At 36.5% G+C, this 24,481-nt stretch overlaps 2 protein-coding genes across 2 annotated transcripts in view; one reads left to right on the top strand and one right to left on the bottom strand.

Annotated features, from left to right (window-relative positions):
* The window catches only part of PDE4D (phosphodiesterase 4D), a 1,377,381-nt gene that overhangs the window by 1,062,942 nt on the left and 289,958 nt on the right, over nt 1–24,481 (bottom strand). The gene's annotated exons all lie outside the window — the stretch shown is intronic.
* On the top strand, nt 15,996–16,563 carry LOC129513444 (60S ribosomal protein L21). The gene has a single exon (XM_055331407.1). It carries the CDS (start codon nt 16,037–16,039, stop codon nt 16,517–16,519), a length of 483 nt encoding a protein of 160 aa, XP_055187382.1. The 5' UTR covers nt 15,996–16,036; the 3' UTR covers nt 16,520–16,563.

Genomic DNA, 24,481 nt, shown 5'->3' with positions numbered 1-24,481 from the left:
GAACACACAAAAGGGCTTAGCACATTCTCAGTCTACGAGCATCATGGAGGACCACGGAATATCCACTATCTGCTGCCCCTATTTTACAGCAGAGGAAACTGAGGCACCATGAGGTGAAATGACTTTCTCAAAACTGCAAACATCATTCATGTCAGAATCTATGTCCTTGAGAAAGCGGCTTATTCCCCAATTTGCTGTGTCCACCACACTGGGCAGCAGTACCCAACACCATTTTCAGGAAAAACAAATCACCCTAATCTCCTACTTCTAGCCAGTCAAAAATCAGATGATGCTCTGTAGAAGTTCAGGGGGAAAGAGTGAAGGGGGACATAGTTTTAAGTTAGAACCTTGAGTAAGGATGAAAGAAACTAGAACATAGACTCAACAAGTTACAGCACTGTGCTGCGAAAGGAACTTCAGCAGAACAGATTTGCCCAGCAAGCCCCAGAGATGGCGGATTAGCACACTGTGTACCATTGATAGTGCTTTCCAGAACCCAGCACTTGGTGACAATAACTGAAATTAACTTGGTTCTTTCAAAGGTTTTCCCTTATTCCTTCTTATCAACTCAGAGGTGTCCTTTTGTGTCTCAAAAGTTGGGGTTGATCAGATTCCATTGTATCTCTAAGAACCTGTTTAAAATCCATTATTGGGTTTTGCTTTGCTGTGAGCCACTTGCTTTGTTGTTATATTAATTGGGTTGTTCTGGGGTTTTGTGTGTATGTATGTTAATTCTTGGTAGTAACAGCTGAGCTACAGAATATGTCCTGAATTTACCTCCCAAATCTGTGATATAGATTTATCATTCTACAAAAGCACTGGTAGTCCACGTGGGGTCCTCGGAATACCTACTACCTTACTATGGTCTGAATCACCCAGGGAGCTGTTTAACTGTAAATGTCTCTGAGCCCTTCCCAGACAGGCTGATCCAAGTCTCCTGGGGGCACCTGGAGAATAGGCACTTGAAACACTTGTTCCTGACAATTGAAATGCATATTAAATGAGAGTCACTGCCAGGATCAGAAAGATGCCCCCCAACCAAAAAGAACAAAGAAAGAAATTAATTTGCTGCTTCTCTCAGAAAGCCAAGCCTTTGGCACCCTTTTCACCCAGTACTACAGACTGAATTCGTACAGCTCCTTAAATTAACAAGAGGCTTCCACGTCAGGATTTTCACCCATGTCTTCCTAGTCCCTGTCCTGAGAACAAATTACCCAGAAACATAAACAGATGGTTTCCAGTTATCTGTTTTTTAAACAATCTAAGTAAATTGAAAAACACAATGTGTTATTATCAAGTAACAGCTGCACCAAAATCCACCAAACTAAAATTCAAGGTAATTCTGAAAGAGCGAAAAAGAGGTATATAGGCATAAGTTACTCTTTTTAATTGAAAGTCTGGCTTATAGCCTGGACTAAATTGTTTCCTAAATTGCTTGGGTCAAGTTATTATAAAATGTAAAGTGTGCTTCCTTTCCCCCCTCCCTATGGTTATCATTCTCTGCATTCTCCTATTTCTATCGCTCTTGTTTTGTCTATTTATTATTGTGTATCTTTACCTCTGGAGGAATTGTCTGAACCCACTTCTACATATTTTCTCCCCGTTTGAGTTTAGCTACACACCATTCATTTCTTCTGAGCAACTTGGTTTTCCTGAGCAGCCATTTCTGGCAGTCTTTGCTCTAGGAAATACACCTTTACACTCACCCAAATGTGGTTACACACGTGTGTCTGATTTTACAGACAGAAAAAGGTCAATGAGGAAAAAAAACTGGGTGATCTCAAATTATATTCTATGTAATAACTGTCCTTCTCACTTCAGAGAAGCCTAGGCCTCAGGTGTAGCAGTGCTGTGGAAAGCAGTAAGGGTGAAAGGCAGCAGTTGATCCCACTAAGACTATGAAAAGATACCTCCTTTAATGCATGTACTCTTAGCACTGCCAAGATAGCAAGCTTATTTCTTCCAACATTTAATGGGAGGACGCACTATTTCTCACCTCTTCCCCAAGCCACGAGATAAGCAGGAAAGAGTTAAGCTTTGGGAAGAGAAATTGACACTGAATAGGAAAGAGAAGAAGAGCCAGTTTGCAGGGCATTCTTACTGCCCTGTTGGAGATCTGGGCACACTGCAGTGGAGGAGAAATGATTAGAGAGGAAAGCATTCTAGAAGCAACCATCTGGTAGAGCCTGATCCATTGGTTGGGGAAACCTTTTCCTAGGAATGAATATGTCATTTAATTACTCTACTAGCTTCAGAAGAGCTCAAAGCTGTCGTTAGTACCCTTCAGTTTCCGGGGGCGCCTGGGTGGCTCAGGTTGAGCGTCCGCCTTCTCTCAGGGTGTGATCCTGGGGTCCTGGGATTGAGTCCCACATCGGGATCCCCACAGGGAGCCTACCTCTCTCTGTGTGTCTCTCATGAGTAAATAAATAACATCTTTTAAAAAAAGAGAGAGGCAGAGACATAGGTAGAGGGAGAAGATTTTTAAGGAAAATCATCATTTAATAAAATGTCTCTTTTCCAACACTATGAAGATGAATGAAGCAATGGGTTAAGAGAGATTAACAGTGAATTTATTTCTAAATTAAAAATACTACTACTAAACATCAAATAAATACAACTAAATTTTCAAAAGAACAAAATGTTCAAAAGCGTTCCCTTGTTTATATGTAACAAGGTAACAATCCAGAGACATGGTTTAGCACATGAACCTTGATAATAGAATTTTTCAGGAGTCTGAGTGGAACCTCCTTTACATGACAAAACCCCAAAACTTATTGAAATCTGAAGCTTAATTATTTTCCTTCCAATCAGAAACTTCCACTTCCATTAAAATGACAAATTATTCAATAAATGGTGCAGAAACGGGATATCAGTTTAAAAAAAAATATGGTGGAATGTCTACATCGCTCCTTATATGTAAATACCTTCATTATGGAGGCAACAAAATACTGAATGTAAAAAACTGAAAATATGCTCGCAAAATGACTTAGTCAACAAGGACTCATAGTCAAGGAAGACGTAACAGAAATTTGGGCTCAATTAGACGATGCTGGGATTCCAAAGGAAATGGAGGAGAATATAAGTTGAATGATAGAACCCAGGACCACAACCCAGCTGTTAATTGAGGGTGTCACTGGATGGTGCGCACAATTCATTTTCCATAAAGCTGTGCCATCAGTTCCAAAGCCCTGACATAGAACTTCTCTAGTTTGGGTTGTAACCCACCGTGTCTATACCAAGGTCAATTGGTAGTGACTGCATCAATATGTGGGCAACTCACACTCAAAAACGTAACCAGACATCTAAAAGAGCTAGCAGAGTTGAAAGCAAACTCTTGTAAAGAGGAGTGTTATCCTGGCTGGAGGTTTGGGGTGGAGTTTCTGCTGGGCCCAGTATCTACAGACAGACTTGGATGACTATCTTTCCAACTCCACTATCCCTGTCTTCTCTGATCTCTCCCTGGAACTAATCCACTGGCCCTTTTCTAACCAATTTTCCTCCTCAGGCTCCTCTCCCTTGAGACATTAAGGACCTCTTCATACCACCCCTGCTTCCATGAACCCCCTCCTAAGTAGGCAGGTCACATGGACTTACCTATGCATAGGCACATATTAGTAATGCAGCTGTACCTCATGCAATATATTAAAAAGAAGGAAAGAATGCTATTTTTTTTCTCAGCACACTCCCTAAGGCTTCTTTTGTTGTGCTTATTATTACTGACTAGGCCTCCATTCCTCTTCTGTGAGAGAACCTAGCAGAATATGTATAAGGCTTCTTCCACGGAGGATTGTTAATCTTCCAAAACTGCTTCAAATAGCTTTCATTTTAGCATCTAATGCAATTGGAAGGAAATGAATTTGTATGCCAAGTTTGAGGAGAATAAAGAAAAATCTTAAGAATGCTAGAAAACATGGGTGAAATTATTCATCATCTTGGAGGAGAAAAGCCTTGCTAAGCAGAATACAAAAATGAGGAAGCTCTGAAAGAAAAGATCAATTACCTTTTTACAACCCAAAAGGTATCCCTCCCCTGCTGGTTAATATTATCATGAATGTATGCAATATTTAGGAGGAAAAAATCTTCTATGAATTAGCTCAACTTTTTTTCAGCTGAATTATTTTTTTACCATCCTAATTCCTCTTCCCTCACAAAGAACACAAGGAATTCTTTGCTGAGGTCAGTTTCTGGGTCTATCTAGGTGATAGAATTCATTGCTACTGGAGGATGGAAAAAGGGAAAGAATGAATTAAAGAAACAAAGGAAGAAATAAGACAGTTTTCTAACTCCAACTTTTTTGGTCCCTTTGTTAATCCACCTGTTAACAAAAATATATTGTTTTCATTAAGTCCCTATTAGATGAGACATGCCTGTGTTGAGTGAGATATAAACATAAAAACTTTCCAAGTCCAAATGAATTATTTTGGTATCACCATCCCTCCATTTCTCCTTCATAAAGGCAGAAGCAGATTCTGAAGAAATTAAGAGAAGGCGATAACAAGGATAAAATAAGGTATTTCACTAACTTCCATTCCTCTGGATATTGTGGCACAATTTCAAAGCACTTAATTTTTTGCGGACAAATTACTTTTAATTTGCACTATCCTACACAAAAGTTGTGTATCTTACACAACTTCACATTAATTTCATAGAAAACTGCTCAAAGTTTTAACTCTATACTGTTTTTTTTCTTTCTTTCTGCTGTGCTTTCACCTCAAAAAGTACACTGACTGATCTTTTCCAAAGAGTGTAATCTAGGGGAAAGTTCATAAAAAAATTAAAATTTCAGAAGAAAGAAAGATTAAGTAGCAGCGTAGGGAAAGGAAATCTATCATTTATCACAACCATTATAGGTGGGACAGTGCAAGATATGTTAACATGCCTGATCTTGTTTTGTTTTCATTACGTGTGCATAATGGATTAATTATAATCTACATTATTCTGGATGAATCAACTGGGGCTCAGCTTAGTGAAGTGATGGCCAGTAATTGAGAAGCTGACTTTTGAACACTGGTCTGCTTAAATCTAAGGACTGAGAAGGAAAGGGAGCAAATTAAAAAGAGGAAAACAGAGTAAACAGATCTCAGGACTTAGATTTAAAAGTCTTCAGTTCAAATGCCTCCCCATTACCTGGTAAAAGTGTTTTCCTGTCTGAAAAAGAAGATAATAACACAGCCTAATTTACAAGGTTATTTTGAGTCTCAAATAAGGTAATGTTTGTGAAAATCACTCTGTAAACTGAAAAGCACCACATAAATTTTGCGTATAGCAATTATCACAATGAGGTCTCAGTCCACACACAAAAAAGAGCACTTGATAAGAGAATTAAAATGCTCTAGGAAAACTATGCAGAGAAACACAGAGGGTGACAAAGATGATCTATAACAACATAATAGATGAAATAGCAGAAAAGAACATCTTTCCAAATTACAATAAACTGTTTATAGAATTCTGAGAATACATTTATCTCTGACTCTTTAGTTTCTTGTATTTGGAAATGGCAATAACAAAGGAAAATATTAAGTAGTTTGATTTTAAATGAGAGAGGAAACTAGGAAGGCTTAAGTAGAAATAGAAAGCCATAAAAGATAGAAAACACAGTAATCTAATCATGGAAATGTTTTCAAGTTTTGTGATCAAAATATGTATCTGGCAACACATTTCAGGGTCATGATTGCTGACGTAAATTATTTTCTAGATGCTGCAAAATATTGTTACCTTCACATGTTAAACCAGAGGGTAATCTGGAGCAAAGAATAGGCCGCCTCTCAAAGATAAAATTGACATCGTCAGGTGTGGAGGTGTGAGTCAGCTGGATGGAAAGGTTAAGCAGAAGCAATATCATACAAATCAAACTCTGTTGTTCCTTTGTAAACACAAGGTAATAAATTATACAAGGAGATGAGATAGCAATTGTTTGCAGAACAACGAAAACCCCTATATTTTTAAAAGATTTTTATTTAAATTCCAGTTAATATACCATGTAATATTAGTTTCAGATGTACAGGTTAGTGATTTATCACTTACATACAACACCCAGTGCCCATCACAAGTGTCCTCCTTAATCCCCATTACCTATTTGACCAATCTACTCCCACCTCCCCTCTGGTAACCATCAGTGCGTTCTCCATAGTTAAGAGTCTATTTCTTGGTTTGTCTCTTCTTCCCCCCCCCCATGTTCATCTGTTTTGTTTCTTAAATTCCCCATGAGTGAAATATGGTATTTGTCTAGGATTGACTTATTTTGCTTAGCATAATGCTCTCTAGCTCCATTCACATCATTGCAAATGGCAAGATTTCATTATTTTTGATGGCTAAGTAATATTCCAGTGTGTGTGTGTGTGTGTGTGTGTGTGTAATAAGAGAGTTCCCCTTTCTCTGCATCCTCAACAATACATGTTATTTCCTGTGCTGTTAATTTGAGCCATTCTGATTGGTGTGAGGTAATATCTCATTGTCGTTTTGATTTGTAGTTCAAAGTGATGGTGAGCATCTTTTAATGTTTCTGCTAGCCATCTAGAGGCCTTTGTTGGAAAAATGTTCATGTCTTCTGTCCATTTTTTAATTGGATTATTTGTTTGGGGGATACTGAGTTTGAAAAGTTCTTTATAGATTTTGGATACTAGCCCTTTATCAGATACGTCATTTACAGATATCTTCTCCCATTCCATAGGTTGATTTAGTTTTGTTGATTCTTTCCTTCCCTGTACAGAAGCTTTTTATTTTGATGTAGTCCCAATAGTTTATTTTTGCCACTGTTTTCCTTGTCTCAGGAGACATATCTAGTAAGAAGTCTAGGGCTGACGTCAAAGAGGTTGCTGCGTGTGTTCTCCTCTGTGATTTTGATTGTTTCTTGTCTCACATTTTGTGTATGGTGTAAGAAAATGGTGCAGTTTCATTCTTCTGCAAGTGGCTGTCCTGTTTTCCTAACAACATTTGGTCAACAGACTGTCTTTTCCTCATGAATATTATGTCCTATTTTGCCAAAGATTAGTTGACCATAAAGTTGTGGATCCATTTCTGGGTTTTCTCATCTGTTCCTTGATCTTTATGCCCGCTTGTATACCAGTACCATACTGTCTTGATCACTACTGCTTTGTAATGTAATTTGAAGCCAGGAATCTGACTCCAGATTTGCTTTGCTTTTCTGGAATTGCTTTGGCTATTTAGAGTCTTTTCTGGCTCCATACAAATTTTAGTATTTAAAACCCTATGTTTTAAATAGACACAGTTGATTCCTGAAATTATGTTGTGCAGAATATGTAAAAAGAAGCACCTTTTGCAGAGAGGAAATATTGATGTAGACTTTGGTTGATGTGGGTTGGAAGGAAAGGTTAACTCATCTAAGTAGTGATTTGAATAAAATCTCTTACTTTTCCAAAACTCACCTGTGCTTTATAAATCTCTTCCTCAGAGGGACGAAAACCTATTTAGCCACCTGCACAAATCCACTCAAATCCAAAAGATCATACTTTAAGTAGAAACGGAGTATCTGGGAAAACATGTTCAAAAGGTCACACAGCCTGTATGGCAAATTATCTTGGAGAAATTGCTATTTGCATAGGTTTCATCTTATAATATATTTAAAATTATAAGAAAGGAAACTGAATAACTTAATATTTTCCACCCTGCATCTAGACAGCAAGTCTGAAATCCACTTTTGATCAAGATGTATGCATATAACTTTAAGATTTTAAAATACCTTGACTTAAGTTTTATTCCAGGACCTACCTAGAATTTTTGTCATTTTCCTCATATTCTGTGCTTTATTTCAAATATTTATGTTTTGGGTACTGTATGTATATGTATCAGCTCCCTTTTGGATCTCAGTTTGTTCATCCATCAAATATGGATAATAATAGTACATATCATAGAATAATTTTGAGGACTAAATAAAATGAGTAAATATATAGAAAGTGCCAGCATAAAGTGTTGACTGTTGGCACTCAAAGATTGGTAATATTTGTAATAATATGTTGTACAAATAAAATATTGTATTATTAAATTATTTTGTAAGGTAAAATAACCAGATACCCAGGGAGTATTCCACGCCCTCTCCAGTATTTTTGGGAACACCCAAAGGATAAGCACTTCCATGTACCTAGGTGATACCTGTCACAGCTCCCCCTAACTGCTGTGCCAGTTCTCCTGCCATCACTGGTTCCTTACTGCTCCCTGCTCCTTTCTTTTCATCCTTGTCTCAAGCATGAGTTCAGGCCTCCTCTTCCTTCTCATACCCTAGGACAAAACTGTTACAATACTGTTGTCATTATGGAAGGTTTAAAGAAAAGTTTGAGAAAAAAGAAAAATAAATAACACAAACAAAACCTTTAAATCCTATGAACTCAACCAATAGTCCGCCTTCACCCACTGGGGTATGTTTCAAAGCCCAGGAGAAGCCTGAAACCATAGATAGCACCAAACCCTATCTATACTATGTTTTTCCTCTATGTGCATACCTACAATAAAGTTTAATTTATAAATTTGGCACAGTAAATGATCAGCAATAAAATAGTACAATTATATAAGGTAATAAAAGTTATATAAGTGTGGTCTCTCTCACTCTCAAAATATCCTATATAACTATACTCACTCTTCTCGTGAGATGATGAAAGATCTATGTGATGAGATGAAGGAGATGAATGACTTAGGTATAGTGATATAGCATGAGGCTACTACCCGACCTTCTGATGATACATCAGAAAGAAGTCCATCTGCTTCTGAACCAGAGAAAACAAAACTGTGGATAAGGAAGGACCACTGTAAGTGGCTGTGACAGGCCACTGCTGCTATGGGGATAATCAGTAGTCCCTTCTCCTGAACCCCGCCCACTGCCACATGGCTCTATCCCTGTGGTGGCTTTCACACAGCTGTTCATTTCCCAGAGTCCTCTAGGGTGATACCTCTCCCCAAACTGTATCTCTTCCAAGCAAACAGGAGGCCAGTTAAAAAAACTGTAATACTTTCTTCTACAAAAGAGTTTATCTTCCTTGTGATAAAACCTCCCCTTCTAACAAGTCCAGGGGCACCATCCACAATTAAAATGACTTCATAAACTACAACAATTAAAAAAAAACCTCTATTTGCTGTCACAGAACAGAATGCAAAACATCTAGTTTTACAATATAACATTATTGCCCAACCATATATTTAGCTATAATACAGATTCTAATTGATAGGCTACCATTTATTTTCAGCAGGTGCACGGTGTAAGGGTGCATTAGCACATGAGCTATGCCTCCAATTACACAGTTATAGACGTGAGTTATAGATGTGAGTATACATGTATACTCAGTAGCATGGTGACCAGAGTAAGGAAAGTGGAGTCAAAAGCCCTGGAAATACATTTCTCCATTACTAGCTGTATAGTCTTACTAACTCAGACTAACACTGATTTTGAATCTATGTAAAATTAAAATAAATATTAACTGCCTATCTAAAAACTCTAAGTTTTTGTGAGAAAAAAATAAGAAAATGTTGGGATGAAATACTGAAAAACTTAACTACTTTTTGCTACTATAAATTATTAGTCACGTTAGCCACACAGATTAGGTCTTAATTTCATTTGATATATGGTATAAAAATCTAACATTTCACTCAATTTGCTCAGATACAAGACCACCTATACATAATCAACCTCTGTTAAAACTATTCTTCTTTTAAAAAGTCAGGGAATGATGACTAATGGCTATAATAGAAACTACACATACACACACAAATGTATACACATAATATCAGCTTCTACCTTTGACAGGAATTCAGTTTTTAAGAGCTAACTTAAATTCTAATCCAAAGCAATTGTGAAAAGATAAAGATGCAAAACAAGACTTAGAACACTAATTGGAAAAAAGTCAAGAGTTGCTACAGAAATAGACAATATAGCAAATGTTAGTAGCTTCCATATACCACACTTACATAGTGTTACTAGTCCTCACTACTTCATTTCCCTTTGATGTGACCCAGTGTGCTAAGGAAAAATATGGTGATCTCCAGGTAGTGGTGTTGGGATGAGGGCTGAAGGAGATGTATTTAGCATGGTGATACATGCAATAATACTTGTTGCTTCTTTAAATGTTGAGAGGGATTATGAGTGAGTGGATTGAGGAGGGTTCTCAGGGCTCCAGCTTTAGCCACTGGGTTAGTGGCTGGGGGAGCAAATATAAGGAAGAATTGAGAAACAACAGCATGTTTAGAGAAGAGAAAGGATGGTGGATGAATCTAGTTTGGGAAATATCATATAGATGTAATCAATATGCAACCTACAGGTGAATACAGTTCTGAGACTAAAACCAGAAGTCTGGGCTAATTACAGATATTCAGAAACAATCAAACAGAAAACAGCCAAAGACTGGGAAAAAGAGAAGATTATCTTAGAACATCATGTGGGCCAAAGACAAAAGGTCGGGGATCAGTACTGTTTGAGGGACATACGGGTTAGAAGGAAAATACATAAATAACCATCAGAAAAGAATACCAGAATTGTCTAAAGAGACACAGGTGGCCAGCAATGTCTAAAGCAACTGGAACGTCTTTCATAGACAAAAGTCAAAAGGAGAGATAGAAGAGAGATAAGTAAATTTGCAGTTGAGCACGTACAAGGGAGAAGATAACTACCCAAGTCCTCTACAGAAATAGAGGTGCTGGCCTTCCATGAGCATCTTCCTCCTCTCAGACATGAAGAAGGTGAGCAGAAAATACAAGAGCATATGTGCATGATACTTTGGGGATGTCAGAGAGGACAGGAAGCTGAAATAGTTCACTCTAAGAAAGTAAGGTTACTTTGTATTTTAATTATTTTCTTCCTAGGTATAGAATTCTGGGTTAACATAGGTTTTTTTTTTTTTTCTTTCACTACTTCTTTCTTGCAAAGATTCTGGAGATATCTGCTGTAATTCTTATCCTTGTTCCTCTGTAGGCAAACCATCTTTTTTTCTCTGATTGCCTTCAACATTTTCTGTCCTCGGTTTTCAGCAACTTTGATATGCCTCTGTGTGTATGTATGTGTGTGTGTGTGTGTGTGTGTGTATTTTTGTATGTATACTGCTTGGTGAACTCTGAGCTTTTAAATCTATGATTTGGTGTCTGTCATTAACTTTGGGAAATCCTCAGTCATTATTTCTTCAAATGTTTCTTCTACCCCATTTTCTCCTTCTGTGATTTCAATTATGCACATGCTATACCATTTAATATTGTACAATTTTTAGACGCTCTGCTATACACTTGCATTCTTGCTCACTCCTAACCCTTCTTCTCTTTCTCTCCCATTTTTTTCTCTTTGAATTCCAGTTTGAGTAATTACTACTGATGTATCTTCAAGTTCACTGATTCTTTCCTGAGCTGTGTTAAGTCCACTAATGAACTCAACTACATTCTTCATCTCTGTTTCTGTGTTTTTTATTTCCAGCACTTCCTTTTGATTCTTTCTTATAATTTCCATCCCTCTGCTGAAATGATTTGATCTCATGTTATCAATCTTCTTCATTAGAGATTTTAAATTATTGATAATAACTACTTTAAATTCTCTGATAATTTCAACATTTGTGCCACATCTGGGATGATTCTGTACATAGTTTGGTTTCTTTGAAGTATTTTCTATTGCATTTTCATATGCCTCCATTTTTTGCTGAAAACTAGATAGCTTGTGTAGGACAGTAGATACTGAGGTAAATGTATTTCTATGCTTAAAGTGAGAATGCTTTTCCTTCTTGTAGGCCTTTAAACAGGAATTTGAATTAATTCAGTCAGGAATTGGACTGGATTTGAGGATTTTTGTTATGATAAACCACAGTGTACCGTAGTGTTCTCTAGTGATATCATGTGGTTAGTTTTGTTGAACGGCTTTCCAGTGGTTATTTTTTTAATATCTACTCCACGCTTAGTTTTGCGTCTTCCCTTTATGTTGGGCTTCAGGCAATCTGCCTCTTGACACTCTTGCAGCCGTATTCCACTATTAATTTTACTCAGTGCTTGTTAGGACATAGAGGATCAGAGAGGAAGAGGGTTACTTGATGTTCTCATGTAGCCTCAGCCTGAGGTAGGTACTGTGTCCCTGGGTCTCATAAGTATGCTGCCCATCCTCCAATTGTAGTGCTGGCCCTGGCACATATTCTAATCTTGCCCCTAAAGAGGGAGCTTTTCCCCCATTACCTTCCTCACCAATGGATTTATTCCGGTCCCCTAAGTCAGCAGTTGTTTTTGCTCTTCGTCTTTGCTAATTAACTCTTATATTCCATTGGAGAAAATGGTCTAGTTTCACTTGTGGCTGCTATTCTCCTCCTCAATCTTGCCAGTGAGCACCTAGTAAAGTTTGTGGAGGAAAAGCCCAATGAAGGATAGCTCCTCAATTTAAGCCCTCCAAATGTGTCCATACTCTCATGTGAGCTCACACTCAGCTGTTAGCAATTCAATAGAAGTTTTAGCTGAATCTCCTTACTGGTTTATATGGCATCTGGTGATGTCTGCCTGATGTAAACAAATAGTGGCATCCTCTTTCTCCTTCTTGACAGTTGCCTTTTTCTTCCTATATTTGGGGCTGGTTGATGGTCTTGTAGCCTCAGTTCTCTGATGGATTTTTTAAATTATTGATGTGTCATTTTTTTCCAGCTATCTCTTTATAGGAAAGGAGGGAATGGCACTCTTTGAAGCTCTGTACATCTCTGAGCTTAAAGCAGAAGCTAGACAATTCACTCCAGAATTCCCCAGTATTCTAAAATTAATACATTTTGGTTATCTTATTGAAACAATACAAGTGATAGGGATTTGGTGAAAATGGTTACTGGTTGGATGTACTAAAGATGCAGTGCCTTTGCATATGTTCAGTGGAATGGGAGTACTCTTGGCTGAGAAGTGACACTAACATGCTTTAAGGCCTAAATGGAAAAAGCTGGCAGGAATAACAGCAAGTATTCCCCTAAAGGGAAAGGTTTTGGTCCAGCTTCTTTGGTATGACAAAGCAGGCTAAAGTCCTTGCCTCGAATGTACATATTCCAATTAAATTGCTCTGAAGGAAATTGTAGAAGGAATTTTCATGTGGGTAGAGTTGTACCTTTGTAAATTATTATGTTTACTTAGACTGGAATGAGGAGTTTCTCCTGGGTCTCAGGGGAGTCCAGAACCTGGGCACCAGGTAGGATACAAGAAAAGAGGCATTTCACATGGGAGATAAGCAAAGCAACTGAGGGGTAGGTTATTGACTAAGAAAGAAAAAGACTCAGTAACAGGTTATTTCTATAAATGTCAGGAACGATCATTTCTTGTACTCAATTGTAAGGATTTTCTTTCCTATACTGTGGTTTTCTCCCATTTTGTTCAGCATTCATTAAAGTCTGGTTGCATATGACAACCTGGAACTGGTTGTATTTCAAGGGAGGAAGGGAGAAACTATATTATTCACCCTCAGGCCCAACAGTTCAGAGGGCTCTCTGCTAATAGAGAAGGGACAGGCTTGATGTCACCACAGGTGACCTGTGGGGGTCAATATGGTGGCTATCAGCAGAGAACTGGGCAAAGATGCTCTCTTTAGAATATAAATTAAAAAGATTTATATATTTTTCAAAACAGAACCACCCAAAATACTACAACCTTGTTTTTACCTCTCCATTGGCAGCATGGGTAGTTAAAGGATTAATGTTTAAAGCAGCAATAACTTTAAAATAATTCTTTCAATTCTCAGTGAAGTAAGGGTCTTTTTAATACCATGCACCCTTAAAGGTGACAGATATCCAACAGAGACAGTGTTTTTGCATAGTTGGCAGATACTTAATGAGCTCAATTCATTAATCAGGATCATGTTTATATTTTGGATCGAAAGGAGAGCCAGAATCTATCTATACTTTGACTATAAGCATCAAATGTGAAAAATCTTTAGTCAGCCTGTTTTGATTGGAAATATATGCAAAGTCTCAGAAAGAAATCCTCCCATTCATTTAATCTACTACTGTCATTTTCCAAATCAATAAAATACAGACGAGCAAGGTAACTCACCCAAGGTCACATATTGGTAAGAATTTATGAAATTAAATTGCAAGATAACTTAATGAAGGATATGTAGTACTTTAATGAGAGTATGTAACTTTGGTTTTAAATAAGCAGATGTCAATTACAATGTGTTAATCTTCCTCATTTATGTCTATATGTACAGCCCTTTATGCCTATGTTTATCTATATTTATGCCTATATGTACATCACAAACATATTTATAAACATAATAGCAGTAAGTTAAAATCATAAATTAAGATATTCAAGTTTCTTGTAAGTTATATTATGGTATTAACAACAATATCCATTTGAAAAACCATAAAACTTGATCAAAACCTGAAAGATCGTGACACCTGGGTGGCTTAGTGGTTGAATGTCTGCCTTTGGCTCAGGGAATGATACCAGAGTCCTGGGATCGAGTCCCGCTTCTCCCTCTACCTGTGTCTCTGCCTCTATCTCTCTCTCTGTGTGTCTCTCATAAATAAATAAATAAAATCTTAAAAAAAAAGATCCCATTGTAAGACCATCTCATAATTTCTTCAGAAAAGACTGCCCCAACATTGGAAAACCTATTAGAAAGTTATAAAGTTACATGTGTTCTGAATAGACAACAATACTACCCACTGGAGGACATGCTCCTCTCTGACCACTCTGCCAATTATTTCAATCATTTTGGCCAAGGGAATACATGTTGACTCCTGCATGAACAAATGGGGCAGGGGGGGAATCTTTTGCTTTTTAAGTTTCTATAGACATACACACTTGAGAGTTCTCATCTTTTTCTCAACTCTTGTTTATCTTTGAATATTCTTCTGAGCAGTTTCTAAGTCTCTCTTGATATGATTCATATGCTATTAAATGCAACCTCGCTTGTAAATTAATAGTAGGTAATGGCTCCATCTGGAAATACAAAAAATTAATAGTTTAAAGCACATGCAGTAAGCAGAGATGAAGGCCTCTAAAGCTTACATCCTTTTGTTTTCAATGAGTCTGTTGAAAAGATAGTTTTCATTGTGGTGCTGTGGTGTTCTGGTTTTCAGTAGCTGTAATACATTTGTTTTTTAATGCTTAGTGATCTAGATTCTCTGAAAAACTTAAACCCATAACCTGGATATGACTTGGTGGAGTGCTAACTCTCTGAACCTCTGGGGTACCATTTAGTGCACAGCTCTGTGGGGTATGACTGCTTTCATGCAGTCATATAGCTGGTGAGAGCTTAATAAATACTACTGACTGAATTAAAGTCAGGATGTTGAGGGCTATAAACAAGTCCAAATCATTGACACAGAAACAATATTGCCAAAACAGAAGTCTAGACTGCTACAGTAGTAAAAACAGTAAGGGGAAGGACAAACATGACCTTGAATCACAAGCGAAATGTCATAGTCCCAGACACTGCTATAAATTGGGCTCTGCCTGTAATTCCATGTGTGTGGTAAGTGACCCAACCTAGGTGATATAAGGAACTGGAAAGCAGGGTAGGAGGCTCTAACTAACAATTAATCTTCCTTGGCCTTGGCATCCTGGTTTTTCATATGCGCAATTTAGGAGAACATGGGAACTGACAGACTGACCTTTTTCAACAATAAAAGTAAGGTTGTTCTATGTTACTCTGTTTGCTGATGGATCAATTCTAGTTTTTCGAAAAACCCCAAGACTTAAATTACTTGGTACAGAAGCATATGTGACTAAATATTATATAAGATTATTTGGGGTTGTTTTTTGCTAGGTTGGTTTGGCTTTTTGTTTATTTTTATTTTGTAATGTGCTTTCGGTACTATTTTCTCATTTTACCCTTGTAACAATCATCACAGATATTGGGAGCATGTGATAATAACCTAATTATGTATAGTTTTCTCATCTTCCTTTCTCCTACCTACGACATAGATACAAAGTGGCAAAGCCAAGTCTATAAACCAGGACCCTAAAGACCACACCCCTGCTGCCCTTGAAAGTACTGATCTTGGGAAACACACCAATAATTTTAACTGAAATTATTTTTAACCTTTAAAACCTTGGCTACCTTTCGGCCGGAACCGCCATCTTCCAGTAATTCGCCAAAATGACCAACACAAAGGGAAAGAGGAGAGGTACCCGCTACATGTTCTCTAGGCCTTTTAGAAAACATGGAGTTGTTCCTTTGGCCACATACATGCGAATCTATAAGAAAGGTGATATTGTGGACATCAAGGGAATGGGCACTGTTCAAAAAGGAATGCCCCACAAATGTTACCATGGCAAAACTGGAAGGGTCTACAATGTTACTCAGCATGCTGTTGGCATTGTTGTAAACAAACAAGTTAAGGGCAAGATTCTTGCCAAGAGAATTAATGTCCGCATTGAGCATATTAAACACTCAAAGAGCCGAGATAGCTTCCTGAAGCGTGTGAAGGAAAATGATCAGAAAAAGAAGGAAGCCAAAGAGAAAGGTACTTGGGTCCAACTGAAGCGCCAGCCTGCCCCACCCAGAGAAGCACACTTTGTGAGAACCAATGGAAAGGAGCCTGAACTGCTGGAACCCATTCCCTATGAATTCATGGCATGATAACTGTAAAGAAAATAAAAGACCTCAGGATTGTAAAAAAAAAAAAAAAATAAAACCTTGGCTAACAGGTAGCCTGTTCAATAGTGAAAAGTGATATTTAACTCTAATTTTTAAAATAGAAAATTGGTTATAGTTAAAAGGCTTTTAAAAGTATTTTTTTTCTGGAAAAAAATACTACTACTATAAAACCTAATCAAATTATTATGCTTTTCTTCATAATTTCACTTTGCTACAGAACGATACTGTCTGCAGGAATTATTCTTGAATAGTTATTATCAATTCAATGAGATTCCTCCTATTTTTATGTATTTTGGTGTTTATACATTGTTAAGTACAACATATGCAATTATTTCTGGAACATAATCATACGGAATTCAACTCCAACTTGAAATTGTCCAAAAATGAAATAGCAAACACATCACAATACTGAAAAAAAGTGGAGGTTTTTCTCAGACAACTGTGTAATGATGGACTTCGGCCACTAAAATTGTCCTGTGATTGATCTCAAGGAAAATAGTTGGTGATCAGTCCTTATTCTTTCAGACCTTTCCTCCATACTTTCAGTTTACTCTCAGCTATTCTTGTACTATTGTTGATTATCTGAGAATGATTCTTTTTAACTGTTCTAAAATAATCTATGCTTCTGCAACAATGAGTATAATTGACAATTATGGCACATTATTCACAGCTCATAGTATCTCTGCCAAACAAGTTACCCACAATGTGATGAAGATAAGTACATGGAGGTGTGAGAGGGACCAGAATTTAGACCCCCTGGCAAGAATTAAAGATTAAAGTGGGATAGACTTGAGAGGTTCAGACTAGGGTGGGGAGGAGGATAAAATAAAAGCAATAAAATCATTAAAAATGTAAGTTAAGCTGTCAAATATTCTATGAAGGGAGAGACCATGACTATTTCACTCACCATTGGCTCACCAGAGCCCAGCACAGCTCCTGACACATAGTAACCACTCAATAAACATTTGCTGAATCTTGTAAAGAGCACAAGCAGGAAAGAAGGAATAATAATAATAAAAAAATGAAACCTCTAAAACTACAAGTCATTCTTCCAATTTCTGGCGAATAAAAACACAAGCAAGACTATTATTTTGGGGACACCTGGGTGGCTCAGCAGTTGAGCATCTGCCTTGGGCTCAGGGTGTGATCCTGGAGTCCCAGGATCGAGTCCCACATTGGGCTCCCTATACAGAGCCTACTTCTCCCTCTGCCTATGTCTCTGCCTTTCTCTCTCTATCTCTCTGTGTGTCTCTCATGAATAAATAAATAAATAATCTTTAAAAAAGACTATTATTTTGGTTTTGCTTTGTACCCTTACACTTTTCAAAGTAGCTTTACCTATAGTATCTCCTCTGACTTTCTTTGAATTCTGATGAGTGACCACAAGGGAAAAATCCAGTTTCCATACACTTAACTTTATCAGGATCCTAAGTTGTGACAACTTTTCTAAAAGATTATTTATTTATTTGAGAGAGAGTGTGCATGCAAGCAGACTCTCCACTGAATGCAGAGCCCAATGCAGGCTGCTGGATCTCACAATCTTGAGATCCTGACCTGAGCCAAATTCAAGAGTCAGATGCTCAACCGCCTAGGCCACCCAGGTACCCCAACTTGTGACAATTTTTGTAATATTGTACTTAGGTGGTGACTGATACAATAGAGAAAGGAGAGCAGTCTGGGAAGGGAACCATTATTTTTATTTTAGCCATAAAATTACCAAAACAATCAATCTTATAGGGTAATTATGAGGAATAATAAATGTAGATACCTCTGCAATGCCATACAAAATGTATTATCCTTACCAAGTTTCTTTCTGCTCTGCTCTCTCTAGGCAGACACTAAGGTTCTGAAATAGTATAAATTACTTACCCAGATTCATGAAAAGAGCAATTCCCCAAACTCAGCAATATAAAAGTACAACGGGAAAAAGGTTTTTTTAAAGCATAAGATAAATTTGGTTCATAAATCTTGGACAACATTTTTAAAGGCTTCCAGGCAAAGTGGCCATTCTAGGAAGGCTGTGGGGCATATTTCATCAGATGGGTGTCTAGCTCTAGACTCAAAAAACTGACAGCCAATTTAGGTGGGCTTTCAATTCAACATGCAAAAAAAAAAATCCAGATATCCTGTACCCTCCAAACATCCAGGATTTGTTTCTAGTTTTGAATAAATACTAAACAACAATTCTATCAAAAAAGAACAGAGAACTTCAATTAAAAGACATCTGGTGAGTGCCAATTTTATCCAAATGTAGAGCATCCAAAAGAATCTGAAGTCAAACAGAGGGCAATTTCATCAAGAAACTAACAAATCCAATTGAGCAGAAGAGATTTTGAATTTCTCCTACTGGTAGGAAGAAAATTATACATGATACTAGAAAACTGAGAGTTTAATGTAAAATACAACAAGATACATTAGAATTCAATACATAAGAGAACTGATTAATGAAGAATTAAAACTTATCCAGTTCATCCTACCAGATGAGAAGATTTATGAAAATTCATGAGTTCAGAGAATACCAACAGAGATACTTTATGGAAAGTTACTTTAAAATTTTTTTAGTTATTTTATTTAAATTCCATTAGTTAACATACAGCATATCATCAGTTTCAGATGTAGAATTCAGTGATTCAGCAGTTGCATGTACACCCCAGTGCTCATTACGTCACATGCCCTCCTTAATGCCCATCCCCCAGTTACCTCATCCTCCCCTCCACTCTCCTCCAGCAGCCCTCAATTTCCTAGAGTTAAGAATCTCTTATGGTTTATCTCCCTCTTTGATTTTGTCTTATTTGATTTTTCCTTCCCTTCCCCTATGATCCTCTGGTTTTGTTTCTTAAATTTCACATATGAGTGAAACCATATGATAATTATCTTTCTCTGAATGACTTATTTCACTCAGCGCAATACCCTTCAGTTCCATTCACATCGATATAAATGGTAAGATTTCATCCTTTTTTGATGGCTGAGTAATATTCCAGTGTGTGTGTATGTGTATGCGTGTGTGTGTATTCTTTATTCATTTATCTGAGGATGGACATCTGGGATTTTTGCATAGTTTGGGTATTGTGGACATTGCGTTATAAACATTGGGGTGCAAGTGACCCTTTGGATTACATTTGTATCCTTTGGGTAAAGGATACAAGTAGTGCAATTGTGGCATCACAGGGGACCTCTATTTTTAATTTCTTGAGGAAATTCCACATTGTTTTCCAGTTTTCTAATAACCTTTGATTTAAAAATACACTATAACTATAACTATAACTATAACTATATATATATATATATATATATATATATATATATTGCAGAAGACATGAACAGACATTTCTCCAAAGAAGACATACAGGTGGCCAACAGACACATAAAAAGATGCTTAAAATCACTCACCATCAGGGAAATGCAAATCACAACAACAATGATGGAAGGATGGATGGATAGAGATATATAGATAGGTAGATATAGATATATATATCATATATAAAATATATGGTGGAATATTATTCAGCCAAAAAAAAGAATAAAATCATGCTATTTGCAGTGACATGGATACAGTTAGAGAGTATAGTGCTAAGGAAAATAAGTCAGAGGTAGACAAATACCATATAATCTAAGTTATTTGTGGAATTTAAGAAACAAACAAAAAAAGGAACAAAGGAAAAAAAAAGAGAGAGCGATCCATCAAGAAACAGACTCTTAACTATAGAGAATTGATGATTACCAGAGGGGAGACAGTGGGGGATGGGTAAAATGGGTGATGGAGATTTAAAAGTACACGTGTTATGATCAAAATCTAAAAATAAAATAAAAAGGAATATCAAACTCTGTTATAGAAGGAATATTTGTGTCACCCCCCCTAATTCCTATCTTGATGTCCTATATACCCAAGGGTGATAATAGCATTTAGAGATTGGAGTCTTTGGGAGGTAATTGGATTAAATGAATTCACAATGAGAAGGCCAGGAAGAGAGCTCTCATCAGGAACTGAATAGGCCAGCACCATGATCTTGGACTTCCCATCCTGTAGAACTCTAAGAAAATACATTTTTCACTTAAACCCTAAACACTAAACAGTCTATAGTATTTTTAAGGCAACTAAGCAGAGTAATACTCTCTTTTGCCCCAACACCTTGATTCTGTATTTATTTGGAAAATGACCTTCAATTCAATTTATGAATACATGGCCTATAGTCATAGAAATTCATAACTGGCAGGAAATGAACCCTTACCCTGTTTAACCACTCATTGTATGCCTGAATCTTTTGCATAATATGGAAATTGACTAAACTGTCTTGGGAGCTTGAACCTTTTTAGTGAGAGGAATGCACTTCATTTCCTGTTGTTTCCAAACGATTCATTTATGGGCCAGATACTATCACTTAGCTCTGTAGCTACAAAAGAGCATCTGCAAACCTCCAGATTGAATTTATCAAGCAACTACTATGTGACAAATGTTTTCCCCTTCATTATGATATACTTTTTCTTTTCTACACACGTAGGCCCTAAGACTCAGGAAAAAAAAAAGTAATTTACTAACGGTCAGATCTTTAAGCACTAGTGGATCAGAGGATTGAATCCAGGTATCTGCATTCAAAAACTATTCTTTTTTTCACTGCAAAGAATGGCCTCTAAACTATGTTGATTATATATCCCTCTCAGGAAAAATATTTTGAATATATTTTCCCAATTCATGTATTTATCAATTGCACACATGTACATCTGTGTATTTATCAAACATATACAAAAAGTTGAGATTTTTAAAAAGGTGACATTAGAAAGTAAATATAAATAGGAGTCCTAGGGTGCCTGAGTGGTTCAGTGGTTATGTGTTTGTCTTCGGCTCCAATCATGATCCCAGGGTCCTGGAATTGAGCCCCACATCGGGCTCCCTGCTCACAGGGAGCCTGCTTCTCCCTTTTCTCTCCATTCATGCTCTCTCTCACTTTTTTTCTATCTCTTTCTCTCTCTCTTTCTCTCTCTCTCTCAAACAAATGAATAAAATCTTTTAAAAATAAGAGGAGTCCTAATATTTTCTTTTTGAAGCCCAACTTTGAGATTGCTATACTTGATCACATTGGCTTCCTTATACCAGAAAGACAGAAAAAAATCTAGATCAGTGAAAGCATATTACAATACTGAAGAGTTTCAGAACCTAATGTTAGGCTATCCTGATCATTGCTTCTAAAGCAAAGAAGAGTACGTCTATTATTTAAAAAATTATTTTCAACAGAAATGCAAGCTGCTAGAGTTAAATCTTTAACCTCAGAAAAGTTATACTCTATCAATATTTCACTGGAGAAATGCCAAGGAAAATCTGAGTCATGGATGTGATGCTGGGCTTGCTGTAAATGGCTCCTTTCTCCTTGGGACCAGTGGACTGAAAAGACCCACTAGAGTTAACAGGAGATGCTAAAGGGTTGTGGGAGAGTTTTGACCACTGTAGCAAATTAAACCATTTAATTAAAAGCAGAGCTGTTGCTAGAGCACTTTTTCAAGAAATTCTCTAACAGCTTCAAAAAGCATATTCTTTATTAATTACTCTGCTTCTGTACTAAATTGCTATGTATGTAGGTAGAAGGAAAAAAATCCTAGATGTTTACAACTAGGATAGTTATAGAATAAAATTCTAGAATTTTAGAATAAATTCTGGAATAAAATTAGATGACTTCATGACAACATACTTGAGTCAGGAGAAAGCAAGGCTTAAATAGAGAAATGAGTTGATCCATTATAACTCGGAATAGTAAACAAAAATAAGGCTTCCCTTCTACATGAGATTTCCCTGCTTTGAAACTTACACCATGTGTGTATTTTCTATATATCTCACTAAGGATGGTTTTAAAACAAAACCGCAAAAAACTATAATGGTTGTACAAATGAGACTTGTTCTGTCCCATTAAAGCTGCATTCAGAACAGCAAGAATTGTCCCCAGCTTCCACAGATGGCAAAGACCCTTTGAAAGGTTAGCACAGGGACAATACTGTTTATGCTCTGTTCTTTCAGCGTATGGACAAAGAACCAGCCAGAAAAAAACAAATGTGACCTTAAGTGCCCCAAGAGGTATAAAACCCTAAGAAGTCACAAGAACTTTAGATGAGACATGTGAAAATGAAATGTCAGTCCACTAAGAAGTGGCCTGAAAACCTTAAAAAGAGGGAGAATGTACATATCACAAAACTGATGGGAGAATTTTCTACTGCAACACTTCCTGTTAGAAATAAACATTTCAAAGGGTCATCTGCCCAACCCAGGGTTTTCCTTTTCTTCTCTTGCTGTTTATAATTATTATTAAATCAGAAAAATAGAGTTTTTAAAGAAGCAGATGCTACCTAAGTGATTATCTGTTTTGTATTTTATTTTTCATTTGTTCTCTCCTTGAAAGCCCTCATTTTTACAGAACTTCATCTGGATGACAAGGTTTTTCCAACACTGGCATTTTTCGGGCATTTGAAATACGTTAAAGCAGGTAAGAGATAGTTGTTTTTGTTTGTTTGTTTTTGTTTTTTTTAAATCCCAGTTTTGACTACACTTTAAGAAGCACAGAAAGGAAAGAACACAGGGAGTCTCCCTCACTTACAAGTTATGGTGTCTAGGGCAAAGGCAGAGAGAACTCATCAGGTACCTTTAAAGTACCAAGCATTATGTGTTAATGGCATTTCCCATCGCCTGTTAGATGACTGGAGTCAGAAATTTGTCAAATGCCCCACAGCCAGAAAGTTGAAAAAGCCAGATTTTGAACCCAATTCTGTATGATGTTAAAGCTGTCATATTTTTTTCAACTAAATCAAGCCACCTTTCAAGCAAGTCATTTCATCTCTCCTGACTTCCATCTCCATTTCCTTATCAGCAAAATAAAAGGGTTGAGTCAGAAGATCTTTAAGTTCTCTTCCAACTACAAGAAGAAATTATATGCCAGAAACTCTATAAAGTTTACAAGTCCTATAAAATTTGGTGAAGCCATTTTTATGAGAGATAAATATTAATACCATGTTTTCTAAAAATAAATGATGTGGGCAGTTGGAAAAATTATGTAAGTCAGAAATGTAAAGCTTAAAGTACTTGCTTTTGATATTTCAATGTATTAATATTAACACGTAATTACAATATTAATTATAATAATTATTAATATTAATACCATGTATTCTAAAAACAAATGATGTGGACAGTTAGAACAATTATGTAAGTCAGGAATCTAAAGCTTAAGGTATTTGCTTTTGATATTTGATGTGCAATATACTGTAGAATAGTTTCCCATTTTTTAAATTTGTGAACTTTTTTCCTTGTCATAGACAAACTTGTGAATCACAATAGCAAAATTTTAAATGATTCATATTTCTAATAACATGATAAACTGATCGTAAATTTAGGTCCACTTATTATAAAAGGTTGCATGTTAGTTCACCCTAATGTTTGAAAATATTAGTGATACTCAATTCATTCAGACATTTTCAATTTAATAAACAGCTTAAGTGCTTTGATTTACTTTAAATTAATATAGTTTATGCTATTTCACTTACTTTGAAATAATTTTAGGAAAATAATTATTAATAAATTTTAAAATTATGTATTTTACTTGGTTCAGGAACAATATAAAAATATAGATCAAAACTAACCACATTATAGCATCAGTTTCCAGAAATATACTAGGGATACCATATAAAAATTTTAAGTAAATAAATGCAACTTGTAGATCTGGTGAAGACAGCTTGGAGTTAAACTCACAGGATTTTTTTTTTAATTTCAATAAAAGTGTCCCCCTATTTTCTATATTGAATCAACAGTCAAGGGTATAAATTTAATAATTAACTTGAGTTTTCTAATCTACCTACCGTGTGAATTAAATAAGATTACTCTCCACAGTCTTATATCCTGAAACATCCCAATATTCATAGCCATGGACCCAGATTCACCCTCTTCCCATCCCCTCCACTGAGGTGGAAGAA

This window comes from Nyctereutes procyonoides, unplaced genomic scaffold, assembly GCF_905146905.1.
Source record: "Nyctereutes procyonoides isolate TBG_1078 unplaced genomic scaffold, NYPRO_anot_genome, whole genome shotgun sequence".
Classification (NCBI taxonomy): Eukaryota; Metazoa; Chordata; class Mammalia; order Carnivora; family Canidae; genus Nyctereutes; species Nyctereutes procyonoides.
The sequence above is the reverse complement of the archived record's forward strand: the minus strand, read 5'-3'. Positions and strand labels throughout refer to the sequence as shown.

Bases quoted from the DNA above. Each gene is read 5' to 3' on its own strand.
- LOC129513444 (XM_055331407.1), top strand. From the start codon at position 16,037: ATGACCAACACAAAGGGAAAGAGGAGAGGTACCCGCTACATGTTCTCT.